The sequence below is a fragment of the Haliotis asinina genome, chromosome 9 (assembly GCF_037392515.1).
Source record: "Haliotis asinina isolate JCU_RB_2024 chromosome 9, JCU_Hal_asi_v2, whole genome shotgun sequence".
Classification (NCBI taxonomy): domain Eukaryota; kingdom Metazoa; phylum Mollusca; class Gastropoda; order Lepetellida; family Haliotidae; genus Haliotis; species Haliotis asinina.
The window spans coordinates 4,628,279-4,644,390 of NC_090288.1; the positions used below are offsets into that span (position 1 = coordinate 4,628,279).

A 16,112-nucleotide genomic window follows, 5' to 3' on the forward strand; every position below is an offset into this window, starting at 1 on the left:
AACTACAAAACATGAATGTAAAGAAACCATGATTTGATTTTCAAATTGTTAGAACTTTTGTGGATTTTGCTGTCTGAAAGGAAAGATTTAACAGACTATCTAGCTTTTAAGAAAGGTTTTCCTGCAGCAACTGGTTATCACTGTGTGTGTGTGTCAGATGATGAACGTCTGAATGAGAACCTGAGTCAGTCAGACAAGCTGCGAGGTCTTCAGCATGAGAACCACACCCTCAACAACCTGGTGCTCAAGATGAAGACGATGACAAGCTGGAGACAGAACCACTCCACCAACAACTTCCTCAAAACTGTGAGTAGACATCCACACCACAGCAATATATGAAACTACAGATCCATTTGAGACATACCACAGCCGTATAACGCCCCTTCATATCCATTTGAGACAATAGCATAGATACATAACACCCCTTCATATCCATTTGAGACAATAGCATAGATACATAACACCCCTTCATATCCATTTGAGACAATAGCATAGATACTTAACGCCCCTTCATATCCATTTGAGACAATGGCATAGATATATAACACCCCTTCATATCCATTTGAGACAATAGCATAAATACATAACACCCCTTCATATCCATTGAGACAATAGAATAGATACATGACACCCCTTCATATCCATTTGAGACAACAGCATACCCATATGACACTCTTTCATATCCATTTGAGACAATAGCATAGATACATAACACCCCTTCATATCCATTTGAGACAACAGCATAGATACATAACACCCCTTCATATCCATTTGAGACCACAGCATAGCAATTTCACACCCTTCATAACCATTTGAGACCACACAATAGTCATATGACACACCCTTATAGTCATTTGAGATTATATTGTAGGACCCATTTGAGCACCCATCATGCCTATTAAGACAGCTTTATAGTCATTCAAAACCAGTTGGTATCCATTTAAGACTACATCGTGGTCATTTTAGAACACCGATTATCCATTTGGGATCACTTCATCAGGGACGCTATTGTTGCAATTTGCATGCACTTGAGACCATATCATAGTCAAATAAGACCACATACACTTCAGAAGCCCTTGGGACCATATCATAACCACCTAAGACCCTTTTGAGTCATTCCTGAAATTCAAATCAAAACAGCAGTAGAATTTGTTGCCAAATGTGTGCTTAATTTTAAATCAATATTCCCTCATTTGCTGTTTTGCATATTTCGTGTGTGCATCTCAATCAGATGTTTTCTGATGAAATTTTAGTGACAACTGATGACTGTGTTGGAAGTGTTTCAATGACTTTGAGGGTGTTTGTCTATATACTTTGTATATACTCGGTCTACCCTTTATCCAGGCCAGTTGACTTTCTTACGATATTCAACACTCAAATTTGACAGATTGGTCGTCTGCGTAATCATGCTGATAACAGCAAAAAGGAGTACATCGAGGTAAAGATGTTGGCAGAGGAAGAGGTGATTCTGCTTCGACAACAGCTGATGGCTGTCAAGAAGGCGTTGGCTGATGCAGAGAGGGAGGGAGAAGACATCAAGAAACAGCTGGACAAGGAGGTAGGCAGGGAGGGAAACACAACAGCCTGCAGTTTATTATGAAGGTGTGCAGGGTGTTGATCATTTTTGTTTCTGCAGATGTCTGTTAAGAATTGCAGAATAGTCTCTTATGTTAAAGTTAATGGAACTTAAATATTTTCTTTGCAGCATGCATGTGTGTGTTTGTCTGCATATCTGTATATGTCCTTGTCTGGGAACCTGCCTCTGTGTGTATATGTTTATGTAGATAGTTGTCCTTGTATGTGTCTAAGTCTATCTATGTGTGTGTGTGAGTCCATGTGTGTCAGTGTGTACGTATCTATGTGAAGCCCATTTCTGGTGTCCCCCGGCTGTGATTTTGCTGAAATATTGCTTTGTGTGTCTGTACCCTGTGTGTATGTGTGTTTGCTGCTGCAGCTGAAGATGAAGCTGGAGAAGCAGCATGAGATCATGCAGAAGGAACGCAGCAAGCGGCAGCTGGAGCAGGCCAAACAAGCCAACATCGAGAAACTGGTCAGTAGAACTTGCTATTTTTTTTGGCACTTATGATGCCAAATATGTTTATTCAGTTTTAATTAATGTTCTCTCTGGACTTGTTTAATTTCTTTTTTGTCTTTTATCACTTGTTGATGACCAAACTAATATCTTAGGTCATTTGAAAACACATGTAGCCATTTGAGAACACTTGTGAGCCATTTGACACCATAATTGGATGACATTGTAGTCTCTGACCTTAGGTTGGGTTTTTTAATATGCTTTTCTTGTTAATGACTCAGCTAGAATCTTAGCTCTGGATCAGCTATTGAACTGAGCACAGGTCATGAAAACCTCATTTGTGTAATACACATGCAATGGTAAAAAAAAATGTATAATTTGTTAAACAACTTTTTACAATAGTCTTAAAGAAAGTAAAAAGATAAACTGCTCACCTTATTCTTGTCTAATGATTAGGTAACTTAAAACAGTGTCCCAATATTGTTTGGGGCTAACATGCATTGCTAAAATATCCTGTCATGTCGTTCTGTCAGCTTGATGAGCTGGAGGATAAGGAAGTACGACTCCGGATTCTGTCCGATGAGCAGGAACGGAATATGCGCCTCCAGTCCATGACTCAGGAGAAGGTCAGAAAAGATGTCTCCAGCATCAAAAAACAGTTGACGCATGAGAGGAACCTAAAGCTGGACGCCTTCCAGCGTGTCGATGAACTGCAGGCTACGGTTGGTTTACCATACTAGAATCTGTCCACTTCACATGCTTTGCTGATTTAACACACTGTCATTATCACATCTATTCAACGTCACTGGTTAGACAGTCAGCAGTGTATATACAGACACATCAAAGTCAAAATGCAATAAGCCATCTTTAATGCTTCTAAAATCATGTATGCACATATGCATGTTGTTTTACAAGGGCATTATAATACATAATAAAGCCATGGAATAATTGTAGAACATTTTCAGATCAGGGACCACTTGCACAGAGCAACCTTAGTTATAATCAATCTTGGACCACTACAATAAACTTTGCAATCACCATACAACTGCCCTTATCCACTTGCATAAAGCCGATCTTAGTGCGAATGTAGTGTGAGTAAGTGAGTGAGTGAGTTTGGTTTTACGCCGCTTTTAGCAATATTCCAGCGATATCACGGTGGGGGACACCAGAAAATGGGCCTCACACATTGTACCCATGTGGGGAATAGAACCCGGGTCTTCAGCGTGACAAGCGAACGCTTTAACCACTCGGCTACCCCACCGTCCCTAGTGCGAATGTAAGTTGGCATGGATTTAAGATTGCGATTTTGACTAAGATCGAACTCCTCAACTGTCGAGGTGAAAATTTCTTTACTCCTGTTTCAAGTTGTCTGCAAGTGCGCATAGCATGCTGAGCATATCGGAACTGGCTACTGCACACAACTAACAAACCTTCCTCAAGTGCACCTTGCAGAATTTTACATGGAAGATAACAGATATAATCACTCATACCTCGTGAGTTATTCTCTAATTTTTCTTCATTGTAACTGTCTTGTTTTATGAACCACGAATGTGATACTGCAACCACAGAAATATCATGTTTTATGTTACAAACAAATACTTAAATAAATTTGGGTCTTGAGTTATTGACCTAATAATCATGAAAGTTAAAAGACAAAATATAAACAAAATTTTCAATGATATAACACCTGAAAGTATCAGGATTTGTCAATGGCTGTCAGTGGACATAGTTTGGCATCTGGACATTGTTATTTGGAGTGAAATCCCAAATATATCCTACAAGTTTTGTAAAGATATGAAAGGGTGACATGACTGTGTGAGTGCATGACAGGGAAATATAAAAACAGTAATATTCCGTGTGTGTTGTATGTGTTGTTAAATACTTTTTCACAGTATGTAGATTCTTTAACCCTATTTTGTTGATTATTATTTTTTGTTCTTGTGAAAAAACTTTTTACACAAATTTCACATGCCTCAGCAAGTGTATTTTCCTGTTTGAAGAATACTTGTATTATATTCAAAATGCATAGATTGAAACTTGTCTCTCATCTGATTCAGTTTAAGAATGAGAATAAAATGTAATTTTACATGTTATATAGTTGTAGATTATTGTAATGATAAACTAAGACAAAATCACTGTCATGGATATTACCAAAAAGAAATATATGTTAAGTTCTGCGATGTCACAACATAACATACATTGTATTGGACACGGCAGATTTTATGGAAATGGCATAATATGCCAAGGGAAACCACTCCCATCTTGCAATAAAACTAAGATTAGCTGCCCTTCAGTAATTGAAAAGGTCATCGTCATTGCTAATCGTGTACAGTCACTTTTCATTACTATCCTTTCCTTGATTATGAAAGAGGTATGGTGTTCGTCCAACAGTGAATCGTGTGAGCATTGTACTTCATGATATCGAGTCGATAATAATGTTGTTCACTACCACAAATAACAATGTTTCTGACATTAAATCAATGCTGCATTCTCCGTGTTGTTGAAGTGTCGAGGTGAATCAAACACTTTTATGCAATATGAAAGCAATCTCCAAACATAAAGTTAATTAGTTGCGTAAAACTGACATTAACACCCTTTTGTCACAGACCACAATGATCTTAGCTCCTTACAATTTGTCTGGACAAATTGTAAGTTTTGGTGTTATCTTACCATGATCTTAGCCTACAAACACTTGGTGCAAGAGCATGGTGATAGTAGACGAAGCCTAAGATCACAATCTTAAGGATGTACGGTAACTTTAGCGCTAAGATTGTTCTGTGCAAGTGTGCCCAGGTTTGTAAGATATGTACATCAGCCAGTGCATCATATGAGATTCGTTTGCACTAGGGTATTATTTGTGTTGGAACTATATTTTTTTTAAATATTCGTGCATTGTATTGTCTGTGCAGGTGTATGACTATGAGAACTCTGTGAATCGGTCCCAGTCGTCTGCAGCTCTTCAACCACCAGTTCCAGGTATATGACTCGTTCCACACCTCTGGGCAAAGGAACCTACATGGATTATCTTGACCTGTTCAGAGGCAAATATTTGCCCCTATCTAGAAAACACCTTAAAATTTCCCAATTTAAATGACAACTTTCACAATGTCTCAGAAATGATGAAAAAAAGAACTTTATAACTTACATTTGTGAACATTGTCATGACTTTTTGCCAATTTATCTGATAAGGACTTTGGTTTGGAATCCTAGATAAATCCTTCACCCATTCTGAATCCAATTATATTCTCAACATTTCCACTTTTAGTTTTAACGTACAGGTGATAATAGGTTCCATCAACCTTTGTGAGTCTAACAGAGTATTGTAAGATAGTTGTTCATTGTTGCTTCCCTTATCATACCAGGATCCAGCTAGAATCAGTTGCTGAACCTTATTCTAAACATCCTAGCCATGGTAAATGTCAGCAATTACTTCCACATGTAACCATCATACAAATGTATTGCTGAAAACTTATTCCAAAGATTGTTTAAATCCAATTTCAGCATTCTCTCATTCTACAGTTAGAGTATTTGATGAACAGTTTTCAGGATTCTTGATTAAAATTGTTTTCCATTTATGAATTACATATCATACTGTATAAATTGGAAATTTACCTTGCCTTCCCACTTCCTGTGTGGGAATGATCCGAAATGCTTCTTAGGTTCAAAGGCATGAACATCAACTTCATTTTCTAGTGGCATCTGGCACTTCAAACATTGATGTTTGAACATTCCATTGTTGTCGTATCCTGACACATGCTTATGAGTTCAGTGAAACCTATGTATAGATGGTTTTATCACAATGTCAGTCCAGACTCATAAATAGCTTCCAAATTCCATGTTAATCCCTATGTTTCTAGCTGCCAAGGTCAGGTCGAGGGCGATGTCAGCAGGCGTGGCAGGTCGTCGGCCAGTGGTGCCAGGAAGTCGGGGGACATCAGCTGGGGGGATGTGGCCCCCTCAGATCACTTGGCCGGGCAACCGCAGCCCATCACCCATGGGGGACACCCACACCCTCCTGAACAACCTGGACTATAAGAAGATGCAGAGACCCAAGACTGTAAGTCTCAACATTATACAGGCTGATACAGTGCAGCTAGAGATATAGAGACGTGATGTGGGTGGACTTGCAAGTGTAGACAGTGATTGTCAGTACTTCCTGGTTTGTGTTACTACATTCCTCAATCACCCATGGATACCAACAGGAGGTGTGTTGTAGGCACTTCTTCCTCTATATGTCAGTGCACACTGAGCATGAAAAAATAGTGTTTGTTTTATGTAGCCAAGCACTCACTGACCTGGCTTTTTTCTTGGTGGACAAGCTCGCTGACTTGTTTGACACAAAAAGAGGCATAGGATTGTTCTCTAGACTGTACAAGAAGTTATAACTGGTTTTCAGCAGCCCATGCTTCTCATGAGAGGCAACTAACACGTCATGTATCCTGAGTGCCTAGATTGATGCTCATGTTTATCACTGGATCTTCTGGTCCAGATTAGAATATTTACAGACTGTTGCCATATAGCTGGAATATTGCTGAGTGTGACATTAAGTAACACAGACAAAACAAACAAATGCTCTTGCTGGAACTGGTGGCTATCACAGCGTTATGACAAGTAACTTCACTCTTTAACATAGACTTATGACAGTTGTATTGCTAGTTATTCTTTATGTGATTCATTGGTTATACCAATTAAAGCATAGAGTTATATGTGCATGGCTGATTGAGGAATATAGTATACAAACCTGCAGAATACTGATGATGGTAGACGATAGGCTATGTGACGCTTGCAAAGTAAGTGCTGCTAGTCCAGAAGAAAGAGATCACAAGAACTGAATTTTATTCCAGCCAGTATGTCTGATCGGCTCTGTCCTTTTGCACGAGTTATTGATATATAATCCCTATAACCCACTGATGTCTTTCTTCTCTAACTGATCAATAACCTGCCAGAATGTTCTGTTCTAAATATGAAAGCAGAGACAGTTCAGGCAAATCCAGGATTTTTAAAATAGGTGGATGCACATCATAGTCAAGTCACAAACTGACTTCGCTGAAATTGCAGTTATGTAAGTGTCAGGAAAAAGGCATCCTCCTTCTAGATCCACCAGTGCTATGAGCTTGGTGTGAGCTCTCTGTGACAGTATCAAACAGTCATGGCTACGTGACTTCCTGTCTAAAATATTGGGAACATCCATGTCTGGCACTCACATTTCATTAATGACTGTGCATCTTCAACACAAGGAACTGATTAGCTTAAAAAATCATGACTTGATATTCAATCTGTGAAAATGTAAGGGATTAAAATTACTTCTTTTTCAGTTATAGCAAATGATTCTGTTACGAAATGTGGTGGTCTTTTGAATGTAGCCTGAAGACAGAAAAAAATAAATTTCCTCTTTTCACCTCTTTTGAAATGTCAGAAAACGACAGGAAGTTTTAACAGCATGACAAATTTGAGCAAATGCAAATCTTCGTGACTAAACCTGAGCATGTTTGCATGATCTCTTCTATATCAGTGTTGTGAAGTTCATGGCTGATGTTCTACATCCTGGTAGAACTGATAGCCCAGCGTTGGCTACAAGCATGCACCTGATTATCCAGTATTGTACCTTGTAATTCATTTCAGTTGGAGATAAATGTACACAGCAATTGTGTGTTAGTAAAGGAAAAAGAGACATAGAATTGCCCACAAAATTTTACACTGTGAAGATCTGGGTGTGAATTGATCTTCAGCAACCCATGCTTGTTTTAAGAGGCGACTAACTGGTGGACACATGACATCAGATCATAATTCTGTAGATCACGGGAATGTGTGGTCCAGACTCAATTATTTACAGACCACTGCCATCTAGCTGGAATATTGCTGAGTGCTAAACAACAAACACCCAAACAAATTCATAACTCTTATTTTATATTGCTAGAGAGATTTTTATCCTTAAATTACTGAAATGTACTGGAAAACATTTTTTAAAAGATTTTTTTTAAATATTAGTAAATTTATAACTGCATAGTCCCTATCAGTATGTTTTCTAGTATGACAAAAACACAATAAAACTGATATTTCTGTTTGCTTTCATATTCAAAGTCAAAAGGTTAAGGTCGAGCATTATCTCCGTAAAGGTGGTTACTGTAAGCACATATTCCCAATTACAGACTTCTCTTACCTTAAATGTCAAGAAGTGACAAGAAGGACTGTAAAATACGTATTAAGGTCCTTCTGAAATATAAGAATGAGAGGAACAATTTTCCAAGGCCTAGATTTCAGTCCTACACACCCAGACTATAAACTGGATTCCAGAGGAGAGTGATGTTCCATAGTAATACAGGCTGGACCAATGAGATGTACACAGACCTTCATCTTCATCAACACATTCATTAATTTGTAATATGAATATTCATCATGTCATGTTCAACCTTGACAGCATTATTCTGTAGATAAATGTTGCATTAATTTTGGTATATATTTAAAGAGCATACACATGTATGGGAAGTATAACATAAATATAACTCTGGATGTTAGCTCTTGATATGTACACAGCACTGAGTTTTGATTTTTAGACCATCAAACAGTCAATCCAAATAACAGTATACTGGTACTTGTCAGTGTCTATGAACAGACGTTCAGTTAAATCGTTTCATTGTGGACACTTCAGCTGCATTTGTCAGAGTGTTAGGGATCAGAATGTTAGGCCCTCTTTACACAGGAAATAAGAATTACCAGGACTTGCAACAGTCACCAAACCTATGTTTCTGTGTAACTGCTCCAGCATCCCTTGTGCCTTCCTTGTGCAACCTAAGCTGCCAATTTTTGACATTTCAGTGGTTTTCTTTGAGCATCCTTGCCGCCCTGTCTGCCTTCCCTCTGCCTCCTCTGTACCATCATATACAAATAACAGCATTCATTCAGCGTTGCCTCTACCTTCTTGCCAACCTTTGTGCCTTCTGTGTGCATTCATTCATGTTCGCTCTGCCTTCTCTGGGCGTTATGTGGCGACTGTTTGGCAACCTGCATACTCTAGATGCATTAGTACCTGACTACAACATTTTCATTAGTTTCACACAAGCAGGCTAAGTGAAATAATCATATAATGACTTTGGTAAGCATGAACAATGAACTGTGTTTGCAAATAGCTTTTTTGCAAGGTCAACAAGCACTGTTTTTCAACCATCTTAATTACAAGGATAAATAGATGCAGAAGAAAAAGATTGAACATCCCATGCAACACAGATGGTTGCAATTCAGGGTACTACCAACTAATGCAAAAAATGCTTCTAGAAGATGGAGGGTCATTTTACAAATATCTGAGAATGCAGCCAGCCCTTTTTTGATGAACTCCTCTAACGAGTTTGCCCAAGGATCGCTAAACAAAACATGAATTGGGGAGCAAATTTAGAGCCTGGTTTTGAACTTGCCATAAGCCTCAGGTTCCTTTGGAAATTTTGGTACCTAATGTCATGCAGACCGATGTCCATTTATGTGCCTGAAGTTTGCAGAGTTATCTGAGATGAATATAAGAATATAGTTCACTGTGCCATCACTCCTGTGATCAATCAGTCAATTATGACAACAACCACTCTATGTTTGTTTAGGGCATGTTCAATACAGTCTCCACTCCAGTGGCGTTCTGAGCTGTTCTTGGCATTGGTTCTGCCTTTTCTCCACCTTTATGTCAATGGCTCCGCCTTTTCTCTGCCTTCATGGCAATGGTTCTGCCTTTTCTCTGCCTTCATGGCGATGGTTCTGCCTTCTCTCTGTGTTCATCATGCCTCCTTTGAGCGTTCAGTACCATTCTGAAAATAGTTAGAACACAGAGGGAAGGCTGAGCAGTCGTTGTCCTGTGTAAAGGGGGCCTTTGGATTTCACAGCATATCACTGCACAAAGAGGGCACTGACTGTCAGTACGCCAGTCACTGGATTGACTATTTACAGGCCATGTCATAGAGCCAGAATATTGCTGAGTGCAGTGTTTATCAAAAACAAACAAAACACCTGTCTGAATCAGTGCAATCCAATTTGATACATTCGTGTTCAGACTTTGGCTAATGGAAATCGTCCAACATTCTGAAATGAGCTATTTTGTTATAAGGTTATGTTTAGTTTTGAGAACATGTACTGTTAGTCATTTCTAATATAATCATATATACAAGGGGAAAATGTTTTTGATCAAATCAGGGTAAAAATAATGTAAAATGTGATATGTAAAATGGTGCTGATAAGAGTTGAATGTGGCATGACTCATCTAAATAAGCAAAAATATACATACTGTTGTGCTAATCTTCCAGTTAATGAGAGCCAAGGTGAGAAATAGTCTTCCTCCAACCCTATTTCAGCATGTTTTGTGCACACTACATGACCTGACCTGACCTCATCCGACACGCATGTTGGGTCATGACCTTGACCTCACCTGACCTGCATGTGTCAGGTCATGACCTTTCTATCTGTTTGCCTATGAAATGTCACACCAGGGGGCCTTATGGATGTCTTCAGTTTTAGGTCAAAAACTATTACAAATCATTTTATCATTTGGGTTACGTAATGTTATAAATCTCCTGGTGTGACTGTGGGTTTATAGTGCTGTGTTGTGCTGTGCTGTGAAGACACTTTGCATGTTGATACTATTTTTGATATTTATTGACAAGAAGATCTTGTGTCTCACAAATATTTTGGTCATTATTCATTTCCATTCTTTTGCTCTAAAATCGTATCGTTTCCTTAAAAACATGTAGACAAAATTGACAGTAATATAAGGTTTTGTAGCATTGGGCATTACATAGTGTTATTGTTTCTAAATATCAATCACATTCTCAAGAGTTTATCTAAATTAGTTAAAAATGTCAACAGAAAAAAGACATAAGAGACAAGATTTTCTTACAAGATAGTTATAGAAAAAATTATGTCTGATCTTATTTATCCAATTTGAAACTTTGATGCTACTCAAAAGAATTTAAGGACACCAGATTATTATAAAATATGTGATCCTTAACTTCTTTGAACAGTATATACCATTTTCTCTGTAGATGTATGTCCAGTAGAACTGTTTCACACGACATTATCTAGTGTCTCTTAGTGACCACCATTTTGTTTCAGTTGTTAATCTGGTCTTATTTCAGTTTTTTCCATCAATTCGCTGAAGGTAACATGGATGTAGGATGTTAAATGTCGATGATGATGTTGGTGCTACAGGGGTTGTTGTTAGAGTGGTATTGCCGCATCACCTTACAGATGTCATGTTATCTGTTATATGTCCTTGTTGTCGCCTTGTATATGTTAATGTGGGTTAGATGCTGGTATGTTAGTCAATATTAATAAAACTCTAGTGACATAGATTTTCAGTAAGCATAGACATAACAATGAATACCGGGGTTAGATGGTTTTGCGCACCGGACACCACCTAAATTCTGATTCTATCAGAGTAAGTGATTGACATTTGTTCAATGTCACTTTAAGCAGTATTTTCGTTATATCACGGTGTGTCAGCTCACCATGGAATGAAAGCCCAATGTAAGATACCATTGTCAGATGTTGCAGTTGCTTAACCCATCAGAATGATTGACAAGTGATCTCACATGAGCATATAAACCCATGATGATGGGTTTCTGGTGCACCCAAGGGACATAACTCTGTGCAAGGAAGTTCAACAACTATGACAATGGCCTATTCATTAAAGCCCAGTCCACAACCCTTCACCTCAATTCTAAGTGACAAGTAGGAGTTGAGCTGAACATCACTGGTCGCATTATGTCAATCACTGGATTGTCTTGCTCATTTGTTTACAGATTATTGTCACACAGTTGAAATATTGCAGTAGTGCACCCAAACAACACAGCCATGAGAGTCTGGTGGTTGATACAGATGACCAGATATTGCAAGAATGACTTAATCATGACAATATACTTACTGCGGTCGCTACAGTAATTGGTAGAAACTGATCCACATGAAAATAATGACCTATTTTGTCATTTGTAGTGTTCATGTTCAGTTAATGAGCTAAATGGGTAATGGGGTAGAGTGTGCTTCATTATTAATGGCAACATACCCAACATGTGTGTGTTTGAGACGGGACGCAGCTGGTTTCCATAACGCTTACAGTTGCAGCTGGTGCTTACATATGAGAAATGAAACATCAAAAATTTTGGTCTTGCCTTTTCCATATTTTACCTTTTTCATTTATTCAGCTGTATCAGTTATATTTTGATAGGAGTATATTTCATAAAGATATCAATATGTGTATATTGTATAATATATTTTTTGTTCAAAATTATTATACCAGGCATGTTTTTCCTGCTGATTTACTGGTATAAGTTATTGTTGGGATATTTTTCAAAAACTGCGTTCCTTTGAGCTTTGCTAATTAATATTGCTGTTTTTAAGTACACTATTAATATTGAAGTATTTTTAGGCTTAAAAATATGACAATGATTAGGCTGCTTTCAAACACATGTTAGAAAATCCTGCTCATAATTATAGCAGTTGTATTGCTACATTTGAACATATTGAATCATATCGCTGTGTTCAGACACGTCAGTTCTTTGTTGCTTTTCAACATATCAGTTTTATTCTTGCCTCAACACATCTTGAATGTTTCAGGTGGGCGGGCGATTACGCAGCCGGATTGCTGAACAGTTGCTGAATGAGTTTGAAACTGATCACCATCAAACCATTGTCCAGTTGGAGGAACTACAGCTAGGGGATGGAAGACCATAGGGGACATAAGCCTTACTTTGTATGGCAGGCCATCATGGCCATGATCTGTATGTGTTGAATGGTAGACTAGAGTGTGTTCTGCTATTATAGAAGAGTCTACTTCTTTAGATGTGTATGAAGTCTCTGAGCCTGACGTGGGCTTGTCCTAGTAACAAGGTTGTGTAAATTACATTGATGTTACATATATGTTGCTGTGTTACAATAATATTATGAATCAGAAAATATATATCCAAAGTACCAACTACAACATAATCCTCAGATCATGAAACTTGTCCTGAATTTCTTCACAACCAGAGGAGGGGTTGCAGCTGTGTGCAACCCCTTTTGTCTTGCAATTTTGTTAAATGACCATTGAATCTTGGGTGGAAATGAAGTGTGCACCCTCACTTTCCTCAATAGTGTGCATCTCCACCCCCACCACCTCCCCATCCTTGATGTTCTCATTACATCCTCATCACTGTGATATGGCACCATGAATCTCTTTGTGTATGTTGGGTCGACACATAGCTGGAACATTGATTAGTGTGTCATCAAACAACAGACCAAGAAACCAACAATGTGAATATTTATATATTTATAGTTTAGTGCATCTGTCTTTCTGTCAACAGATTCAATACAGTTTTGTATAGATTTGTGTTTTTTCTGAAATGTTTAAATGCCAAAGGACAGGGACCATTTTTATGCAGCATTATGCCATTGTCGATTTTACCATTTGTAGAAGCATCGGTTTCTTAGAACAAATCTGTGATACTTAGAGATGTTTTAACATATCCAAGGAATATCCATGATGATCTTTTACTCAATATTGACAGTACTTACACTTTCCAAGCCTAAACACTGTAAACATGTTTTACTCCATTCGTTCATGTGACATGTTTTAATCTCTACAAGTGTTTGATCATTGACCAAAGGAGAATCATGAGTTTGATATAATAATGAATGGACAAACACAAACTGTTTGGCTCAAGATCAGTCAGATGAAAATGTTCTCTAAATCAGGATGTTTTGTTCAATAATTGTAACTCTGAAATGTTGCAGTAGTCTGCCATCCAGGGAAGTCAAAAAGGAACATTCAGTGCTCTAGGACATGAACAGAGCTCTAGATACCATTGAACTAGAGTCTCGTTTGTAACTTAGAGCCACCAGAATCCTTCTCAGATAAAAAACTCTGATTTCCTTGAAACATATCACGTCGTGAGATTCCACAGGTAGTGCCTTCCATAACCTTGCTTCCCAAGGTGTGGTACAAGAATACATGTATTTGGAATGCAGAGTTGCCTCCACTTGGTGTTCCAAATGTGTTTTGTTTTGATAAACTAAACTTGATATTTGTTTATCTTTATTCTGTTAGAATTAAGGCTTCTTTCAGTTCACTTTAAAGATGATGGTTTGACTTCTTTACATGTAACACAGACTGTATGAATGCTGTACAATGTCACCGTGGGCCACCATATAGCTGGAATATTGTTGTGAAAATTTAAACTCACTCACTCTCAATCTGTGATACAGTCAGCACATTGCCCATGGTTACCAGTTATTCTGAATATGCTTCTATACATGTATTGACTTGAGAATATCGAAAGATAGCCATTAACCATGTTTTCCTGAAGTTGTGACTTTAATGAGATAATCAGTGATAAACAGTAAATTTTTGATTTATCCTTGCATTTTACAGTTTTCACTTTTGACATATTTTAGGTCATACTTTTTGTGATGAAAATGTCCTCATGAATCAGTCTCCCATCATTTGTGTAAGCAGAAAGTTAATAATGGTGTATTGTGTTCATGTTTGAGTCAGATCCTGGCCACAATGTTTGTAGGTGCTGAATCTTGTCTTGTAGGAACTGTACCTTTGTATGCAAGTGGCAGTCTATGCAACAGATAACATTAGCAACAATGTTTTCCACAGCATATACTGCCTTTCTTTCTGTTTACCTAAGTTGTACTAGGTTTGTGATTTTGTTCGTTATTCTGGTTGGAGTTACCAGTAAATGTTCAGTGTGAATCTGCATATATTTCATATTCCTCATGCGTGAAACTCATGGTGAGGTGAGATAAGTTCATTATTGGCATATTGTCGTGTGTGAAACCAGAAATGGTATTCATCACCCATGCTATGGACCACGTGTTTGGCAAAAACATGATTATTGGCTGCCATGGCAGCTGTATTATTGGTAAGTGCTACAGAAAAAAAAATTACTCTCTCACTCTGGGTAATGCATCACATAATTAAATGTTGAATACACTTTGTGTATCCTTTGTGATTTAACTGTGAATTTTCTACTTTATTGTTTTTGTTTATCAATATTTTGATATACTGAAACGCTTTGAAAACCTTTTTATACATTATTCAACAAAATGGAAACAAAAGTGTTTTTTTTATTTTTTTAAGTATTGAGGGCTGAAATAATGAACCAAAACTATCTCATCCTGTTGGTTTGAATATCATCTGATGCATATCAAGACTACCTTGTTCAAAAAACATCTCCTTGTCATATCAAGTTAAAGATTGATTACATGTCTTCACTGAGTGTCAGAACATTTATTGGTTACAATTTGTACTAGCAAACATTCCAGCAATTGAGGCTCTGTCTCATATTTTTTCTGTTATTGCATACAAGAAGTCTGTATATGTCCATTACTTGTTCAAATTATTCTACAGTACTATAATTTCATATGCATGACAAGGATCTGATGCAGATTTTTTGTGTCAAAGGCTTTCAACTGTCATTTGGACAAAGGTTCATGCTTTTCTCTAAAAATATGTTTATTTAAACACTGATGATGTAACCAAAGAATGTGCTATTTTGTACAAGTAACTGGCTGTTGTTCAAGAAATATTTTAGGAAGAGGTGATGATTCCACAAATGCCTTGTTTCATATTTGTCAAAGGACCATCCATGTTCCTTCAGTATTACCCCTTGTTGTATGTAACTAAATATTTATGACTTATTTGTTATATGTCTTTGAATAGAATGAAACATTAAACTTGTTGCAGTAAGCATGTTTTAAGTGTTTATTTGGCCTACCATAAGAATTCAGCACCACAAACATCCCAATACATTATGAGGTAATTTGTGAAACCTTGGTACCAGAAAACAGCGCTCTTTGACTTTTTGCTACTGGTGGGTTATCACAAGTAATGAGTGCTACAAGGAGGATACAAGCTTCACATCAGATAAAAAAAATGCCAAAAACACAAGAAGCACATGTTTAACCCTCACCATTATCTCTAGAACGTGATTTGAATGTTCAGGGGATATTTGATGTAGATTATGTACTTTTAAAAACTGAATGGGATAATCAGTGAAAAGGTGTCACTAATAGTGCAGTTTTATATCTTTCATTACGAAAAGGTCCAAAAGGGTGCATATAGTTA

The 16,112-nt window shown here is 37.5% G+C and overlaps 1 protein-coding gene across 4 annotated transcripts in view; it reads left to right on the forward strand.

Moving 5' to 3' along the window:
• The window catches only part of LOC137296873 (uncharacterized), a 56,274-nt gene extending 40,540 nt beyond the window's left edge, over positions 1-15,734 (forward strand). Inside the window, exons 44-51 of one of the 4 annotated variants that reach the window (XM_067828750.1) lie at positions 158-306; positions 1,388-1,558; positions 1,955-2,050; positions 2,566-2,754; positions 4,942-5,008; positions 5,890-6,089; positions 10,312-10,326; positions 12,617-15,734. In XM_067828750.1, coding sequence (XP_067684851.1) covers positions 158-306; positions 1,388-1,558; positions 1,955-2,050; positions 2,566-2,754; positions 4,942-5,008; positions 5,890-6,089; positions 10,312-10,326; positions 12,617-12,733 — 1,004 coding nt within the window. In that variant the 3' untranslated portion in view covers positions 12,734-15,734. Of the gene's footprint in view, positions 1-157; positions 307-1,387; positions 1,559-1,954; positions 2,051-2,565; positions 2,755-3,397; positions 3,489-4,941; positions 5,009-5,889; positions 6,090-10,311; positions 10,327-11,139; positions 12,225-12,616 lie in introns of those variants that run through there. The other 3 variants (XM_067828753.1, XM_067828751.1, XM_067828754.1) reach the window with 3 other exon arrangements.
• Positions 15,735-16,112: the final 378 nt, after the last annotated feature.